Source organism: Macrotis lagotis, chromosome 4, assembly GCF_037893015.1.
Source record: "Macrotis lagotis isolate mMagLag1 chromosome 4, bilby.v1.9.chrom.fasta, whole genome shotgun sequence".
NCBI lineage: Eukaryota > Metazoa > Chordata > Mammalia > Peramelemorphia > Peramelidae > Macrotis > Macrotis lagotis.
Window position 1 is genome coordinate 30,030,584 of NC_133661.1, and position 7,481 is coordinate 30,038,064.

General features: G+C 46.4%; 1 protein-coding gene across 1 annotated transcript; it reads right to left on the reverse strand.

The window, feature by feature from the left end:
• Positions 1–447: 447 nt before the first annotated feature.
• On the reverse strand, positions 448–7,421 carry LOC141520664 (phenazine biosynthesis-like domain-containing protein). Its single transcript, XM_074232384.1, has 4 exons — positions 7,341–7,421; positions 7,077–7,255; positions 3,783–3,845; positions 448–937 (listed from the first exon to the last, which is right to left on the reverse strand). Exons 2-4 carry the CDS (start codon positions 7,216–7,218, stop codon positions 825–827), a joined length of 318 nt encoding a protein of 105 aa, XP_074088485.1. The 5' UTR covers positions 7,219–7,255; positions 7,341–7,421; the 3' UTR covers positions 448–824.
• Between the last annotated feature and the right edge of the window lie 60 nt (positions 7,422–7,481).

A 7,481-nucleotide genomic window follows, 5' to 3' on the forward strand; every position in this document is an offset into this window, starting at 1 on the left:
AAGAGAGGTTATCACTTGTCCAAGATTATAAAGGTAAGAAGAGACAGAGTCAGGATTTGAACCCTGATCTTTTTAATTCAAATTCAGTTCTCTTTCCACTGAATTCCTGTACATCTTAGACCAGACCTCTTCTACATCTGTAAGACCAAACTTGCCAAGTTTTCTAAATTTGTCCCTGAGGCACTAAAGATTTTTTTTTAGGTTTTTGCAAGGCAAATGGGGTTAAATGGCTTGCCCAAGGCCACACAGCTAGGCAATTATTAAGTGTCTGAGACCAGATTTGAACCCAGGTACTCCTGACTCCAGGGCCAGTGCTTTATCCACTACACCACCTAGCCACCCCTGAGGCACTAAAGATGGATGAAAATGACCATTGAGGACAGGAGCCTCAGGAAAACGCTGTTAATGTCTTCAGGCAAAGCTTTCCCACTCAGTGGCAAGGATGGACAACATAGGCTGCACACAGTAGGAATGTTTATCAATAACATTTATTAAATTCTAATCTGCAGAGAAACAAAAAGAGGCAACAGACAATTCCTCTCCTGCAGACCTTACAACTGAATTTACATTGAAAGCAATTTCATGGAGCTTCAGACATTATGTATATTTCAAGTTCTCACAATGGAAAAAGGACTCTTTCTGCCACTCTTACAATTGCCATACAATTTTTAAATTTACATTAACACATATCTTTTATGCTATAATTTTCAAATGTGACCAATGCATAAGAGGACCATCAACCACATTTGCTTTAATTCTATCTTTAATATTTATTAACTACACAAAAGTCATCAGAAGCAATGGAAGCCTTGGCACGGTGACTTTCAAATGCTCAAAGTCCCTTCCAAAACCAAGGCTGTTTGGCCAGTGATGTCAATCCTTCCACCATCCTGCAGGGAAATCTTCAATTCTCCTCCATGCCGGGAACATTGAAAAGCTACAGAGAAAATAAAGTTATTACCCATTTTTTAATTCACTAGTCATTGGTAAGATGGCACACATCAGTCATTATGACCAAGAGTCATATGAACCCCTTTTGACAACCTGGTGGAATCTATGGACACTTCCTGAAAAAAATCTTTTAAAATTTAGTTGAAGAAAATTCTGTATAAAAAAAAAGATATTTTTCCCCTTCCAAGTCCACAGACTCCCTTGAAATGTCCCTTTACCCTTTGGGAACTTATCAGGTCAAGAAGACAAGATCACTTCCAATCATCTCATCCTCCTTCCTCATCACACCACTCCTCTCACAAACAGAAGAGGCTGCACCTGTGCCCCCCATACTCAACAATAAATAAGGATCATAAGATTTACAGTTAGGGGGTGGCCAGGTGGCACAGTGAATAGAGCATGGGCCCTTGAATCAGGAGTACCTGAATTCAAATCCTGCCTCAGACACTTAATAATGACCTAGCTGTGTGGCCTTGGGCAAGCCACTTAACCCCATTGCCTTGCAAAAACTAAAAAAAAAAAGGTTTAGAGTTAGAATGGACCTTAGAGATCATCTGGTTCAAAACCCACCCTCTCTTCAGGTGAAGAGACTGAGATTGTGGAGAGGTTGTGACTTGATTAAAACCACAGCTTTCACCCTTGGTTCTTCTGGCTCAAAAGCTAGTGGTTCTCCCTTCATCCCCCATTGCACCTCACTGCCTCTCATGTAGTACAGCTATAAGCAGGGTCATAACTAGGGTAGGGTGACCTGGGCTTCACCACAAGGAGCTAAAACTTAGATATCAATATACAATGGCAATAACAATCCTTTCAATCCTTCAGTAGCATGCAAGCAACAATGTTTTGGTACCTAATTAGAAAGAACAATTAAGCTAGGAGGCTGCCCATGGCGCTTTTCTCCCTCAATCCAGCTGATAACTAAACTGAGGGCATGTTTCAAGCCATGAGTTTATTTTTATTTCTTGTCCCAGGGGCAAAAAATATCTGTTCTGGTCAGAGACTAGAAGTCTGCGAAAGAGAGGAAGGTTTGGGACCCTTATCCCATCAAATCAAATTCCTGTCACTGTTAGTTCCTTGGTGTCACTGACCAGAAGAGAAAAAAGGCAATGACAGCCCTGGGTGCTCATCGCTGCTCTGGCTGGAGCTGCCCTTCCTAAAGAACCCAGCAACAAACAGGCCTCACTGATCTTGTCAGAGCGTAGGCTAAGATCAGCATCTAACAAATGAGGGCTATTCTTGAAAATGGCACGCATGCCCTTATCCTCAGGCCAGGGACGCAGCCAAGGTATGCATGAGATCCCCTGCATTCAGTTATTCTGACTTGGGAGAAGGAGGGAGAACAGCCTACAAACCTGTGTGATTGTGGGTACTGGCTCTCTCCTTCCTCAACACGCTGGCTCAGAAATGAATTTGAGGAAATGCTCCAATAAGAATGCCAATGAGGTAGTTCAACCCAACTCGAGAATGTTGCTAATAAAGAATCGTGGGCCCGAAGGAATGAAATGACTTGTCCAAAATCCCCCGCAGAGTTGGACAGAGCAGAGACCAGAATCCAGTTCTCATGAGTCTTGGTTCACTCATCTTTCCATTATACTGTGCCACCTCTCAGAGTCATTCTGGCCCTTTAAGGAAGTTGCCTGGACTTCATAACAATATGGATTCTGTTTTATCTCTTGAATGGAAGCCTTTGTAATTCCAGGCCTGTTATTTCACCCCCCTTCCAAAGAACACTCCAAATCCATTGATTATTTCATGTTTGTGATGACTCCCAAGCTGCTCATGCCGCCTTCCCTCACCTCCCATCCAAAAAAACCTTTTTTTAATTAAAGATTTTTTTTATTTTGAGTTTTACAATTTTCCCCCTAATCTTACTTCCCTCCCCCCACTCCCCCACAGAAGGCAATTTGCCAGTCTTTACATTGTTTCCATCCACTCAAAAAAACTTAATAAGCATCATCCCTGGAGTCTGGAGAACTGGAGCTGAAATTTGGCCTCAGACACTTAATGGGGGCGGCTAGGTGGCGGAGTGGATAAAGCACCGGCCCTGGAGTCAGCAGTACCTGGGTTCAAATCCAGTTTTAGACACTTGATAATTACCTAGCTGTGTGGCCTTGGGCAAGCCACTTAACCCCGTTTGCCTTGCAAAAAAACTAAAAAAAAACCCAAAAAACAGAAGTTCCCTAGTTCTATGACCTTGGGCAAGCTTGACCCCGCTGCCTTACCAAAAAAACCCAATATGTTTTTATTTAGTATAATAATAATAATAATAATAATAATAACTAATGGTAATCCAGCACTTTCTACTAAGCTGATCACTTTATAAGTTATCTCATTTGATCCTCACAAATCGGAAGCAGGTATCATTATCTCCATTTTAAGTGACTTGCCCAAGGTCACACACCTACTAAGTGTCTGAGGCTAGATTTAAATTGAGAATTTCTTGATTCAAGGTCCCAGACTATCTGTACTGGCTGCTGTTCTCTAATGTATTGTAAGTCATTCATCTCGTCCTTTCAGGGAAGCGGTGGCTCTTAGAACAAATCAGGTGACATATTGTGGTTGCTGATGGAGCAAGTGTGACAAATAACTAAACAAAGAATTTACTGTAAAATTAGAAAGAACTAGATGTCCTTTAAGTAGCTGTTAATATTCTAGACCCCTGGGTCTAGCAAAAAATCAGAAAACTTGCAAAAGGAGAGGAGCAGCTAGGTGACCACTGGGGAGAGAATTGACTCTGGAGTCAGGACGCTCTGAGTTCAAATTCGGCCTGACAGTATGACTGGCTTGCAAAAAAGAAAGAAAAAAAGAAGTAGGAAAAGGAGTCTTCTTACCCCGCATTTCCTTCTTCCCCAGCTGCTGGGACCAGTAGCCACTGAGAACAGCATGGGCAGATCCTGGACAGAAACAGAGAGCAACATGACAGTGGTAAAGAGGGCAGCTGGCCATCCACAGTACATGTGTCCACAGGCTCCGATGTGAAGGCCCTTCTCCCAGGAGGAAACTTTAGATGCCATAAAAGTGTATCCTGCCCCTGACCCATCCCAAAGTCAGCAGGAAGCAGTGGATGCTTTTGTTTGCTGAGTAATTATAACACATTTGAATTTAATACTCATATATAAATGAATGAATTAAGGATTGTAATACAATACAATGGGACTGGATGAACCAAAAATTTTAACATTTTGCAAGGGCAGACGACATGGACCCATTCTCCCAAACGGGGACCCTAGAATTCTTAAGAACTCCCAGTCTGGCCTCTGCCCAGTCAAATTTTGGGACAGACCTATAATAAGTGACATGGTATTCGCAATCCTGTCTCTCCCAGTGTCAGTTTTCACTTAATCTAAACCATTCTGCCCCAGTTGCCAAAGTGAAACTGCACAAACACAAGCCTTGCCAGGCCACCCTATGGCACAAGACCCCAGGAGCTCCCTATTGCCCAGGACAGGAAGAGCCTGGACCTGGGATTTCCGTGTTCTTAGGGAGCTGCTGATGCAACTGAGCAACTTCTCCGCAACCAGAGAGTGAGCTAGAGCAGGGAAAGGTGAAGGGATCTGGTCAGCTGGGTCCTGGCTTGCAGTCCAGAACCCTAGGCTTTAGAGCACGCGGCCTTCACAACCTCTGGGACAGAACCTTATTCTACTATTAGCACTTAAAGCTCTGGGCCTGGTTCACCTAGCCAGGCTGACTGCACATGGCAGCTCTCCATCCAAGCTGGCCTAGTGACCGTTTCCTATTCCAGACCTTCCATCTCCTGCTCTCTCTGGTCCTTGTCCCCGCTGCCCTGGGGCTGTGGGCCCTCTGGGGACACCTCTGGGGACATCTGCTAGTCTGGATGCTGGTCAGATGGCTAGGGACAGAGAGCTTGGGATGAGGTGGGGTCTACACTCCCCTCAGGCTACATAGCCATCATCCCCTCACTCTACAGTTGGGCCAAACTGGCCTTGTCGCTGCTCCCCACATGAGCACCCATCTCCCATCTCCATGGTTTGAACTGATGGTTCCCCCTGCCTGGAGCCCCCTCAATCCCATCCCCCTGCTTCTGAAAGCTCAGCTCTGGGGTCTGGGTTCTGGGTGAGACTTCCTGATCCTCTGCCTTCCCCAAGCTTTGAGGGCCTTTCTGCCCTCAATCACTGTACATTTACTTTGCATGTATCTTTTATATAGGTTTTTGTATATAGGTATGTATGTCCATGAATACATATCTATACACACACATACATATGTGTTGTATCCCTCAATGTAATGTAAGTTCCACAAGACTGTTCCTTTCTGGGTCTCTAGCACCCAGCAGTAGGTCCACCAGATGGGAAGTGTCTAGAAATGCCCATTTACTGACACTCCCTCTGTGACCTTGTACAAGTTGCAGAATTTGCCTCAGTTTACTCATCTGTAAATGAAGGAGACAGAATGGATGCTGTCTGGGAGAACTTTCAATGCTATTGGAAACCCTACAATCACTTCTTTGAAGCATGGATTGAAAGGGAAGAATTTTAAGTATTTTGGAGACAGAGACTTCTCCAGGGAGAAGCAGGGAAGGCTTGCTGCCACAAATAAGCTCCCTTTGACTCTCTTGTGGAATGAAGGCCCTTCAGCCAGCTCTGCAGCTTCACCAGGGAGGGAGGGCTTCCTTGGGGATGGTTTTGTTGTTACCCTGAGTATTCTCCTGAGTCCTTCTAACCCTTACTGCTGAGTTCCACCTTTTGGAGGAAATGTGGGTTTTATGTGTATATTTCCTGGGGAAGTAGACTGGGGTCCTGCCTCTGGCCAGACCCTGGCCACCTGCCAGTGGCCTCTGGTTCCCAGCACAGTTCCTGCTGCTGGCCTGCCCTGAGCCAGGGTCCAGCTGGTCCCTCCCTTGCCTCTCCAGCTTCCTCAGTCATAGCTTCACATCCATCTGCTGCAAAGCCCAAAAGTCACTGCCTGGCTTCCGGAGCATGAGAGAGGACTCCCGAGGCCCCTCTGGGTCTCCACTGGAGGAGCAGGGGCAGGAGCAGGAGCAGGAGGGACTTGCCGAACGACTTGGTCCAACCTGCCCATTTTACATAGGAGAACACCAGATCTGGAGAGGGGAAACAATTCACTTCAACTCAATAAGCATTTCTTAATGCTGACATCTACTGGGAGTAGATAAGACAAGACAAAAATAATGTAAGAGACTAATTTTGGGAGAGAGATAGGATTCATGGGAGAGAATCAGGAAAGGGCCCTAAGCCAGGGAGGCTGGAGGCTGAGTATTGACCAATGATGAGGTCTGGAGCAGGGGCATTCAAAGGGCAGGCTGAACATCTGGGCAACAAAAAGTCAGCATTTGACAGAGGAAAGGATGCAACGGGAACAACAGGTCACCAGCCTAGAAGACTGATCTGGGAAGGCGTGGCACTAGGGTAATAGGGAGGCATCAAAGCTTCTTGAGAGGCAATCTGCCTTGGGCAGGCCAGTTCACAAGCATGTGGAGGACGGATCAGAGCAGGGAGGGATCAGGTTCTGAGTCTCAGACCGGATCTGCCAGAGCCCAGGATGCTCTTCAAGTGGGCAGGAGAAAACTGAGAGGGGCCCCTAGTGCCCCAGTTCTCTGCCCCTCCCATTGGCACCTTCAAGCCAACAATCACGATCAAATTCTTACTAGTTGCTCCAAGGAGCAAAATCTGTCACGGAGTCCAGTGGATTTCCAGCAGGATGAAGATTGAATTGCCACCTACTGTGGGCAGAACAAAGTGGGTGCGTTCTTAGGGAAGGACCAGAAAGAATTCTGGGGCCAATTGGGGTTATGTGGGTCCGAATTTGCAGAAAGAAGTTCTGATGAGAACGCTTTTATCTGGGGCATAAATGACTTGCATGGGGCCTACTGGGACATCAAAAGCAACATGTGCCCTGAGATGTTGGCCTGGGGCTGCTCTGACCTTCCCATATCAACTTGGGGCAACTCTGGTCTTCCTGGGTTGGCTTGGGGCCACTGCAGACTTTCAGGGTCACCTTGGGGCCATTCTGGATTTCCCAAATAGGCTTATCGTTCTGGCCTTCCTGCACCCCCAGTATTTATCACAGTCATGGAGGGGGCATCACTTGACTGGTTAATAAGGGTGCTCTCCCTACTGACCACCCACCTCCACACCCAAACTCACCTGTCACAGCGTCTTCTGCCACACCAAGCCAGGGAGCAAAGTATCTGGAGTAGAAGTCATAACCATGAGGCTTCCCACTTCCCTCTCCCTTCAGGGTGAGCATGAGTCCCTTCACTTTCCCTGAATTTTCCACCTCTGTCATCTTCCTTGTGTTGACCTCCAGGTTCTTTAGGAAGGACCTTGTAAAAGGATAGAGAAGCATTGTCATACATTTCCTAGTCCGTACCAACCCTCGTATTATCGCTTCTGACCAGGGTCCCACACCTCTCTCCTTGCTGTAGCCCCCATCGGGGAGAGGCCAATGAGAAGGCCCCACCAAGACCCAGTCTGTCCTGAAGCAAGAGCCTCCAGGGGCAAAGTCTCACTGCAGGGTCACAAAGAAGCAAAATCACTGGAATCCAAGCA

Excerpts from the sequence above, each read along its gene's own strand:
- LOC141520664 (XM_074232384.1), bottom strand. The coding sequence starts at position 7,218 with ATGACAGAGGTGGAAAATTCAGGGAAAGTGAAGGGACTCATGCTCACC. Across the intron at positions 3,846-7,076 it reads GGCAGAAGACGCTGTGACAG|GATCTGCCCATGCTGTTCTC; the intron begins GTGAGTTTGGGT and ends GTTTCTGTCCAG. Across the intron at positions 938-3,782 it reads GGGGAAGAAGGAAATGCGGG|CTTTTCAATGTTCCCGGCAT; the intron begins GTAAGAAGACTC and ends TTTTCTCTGTAG.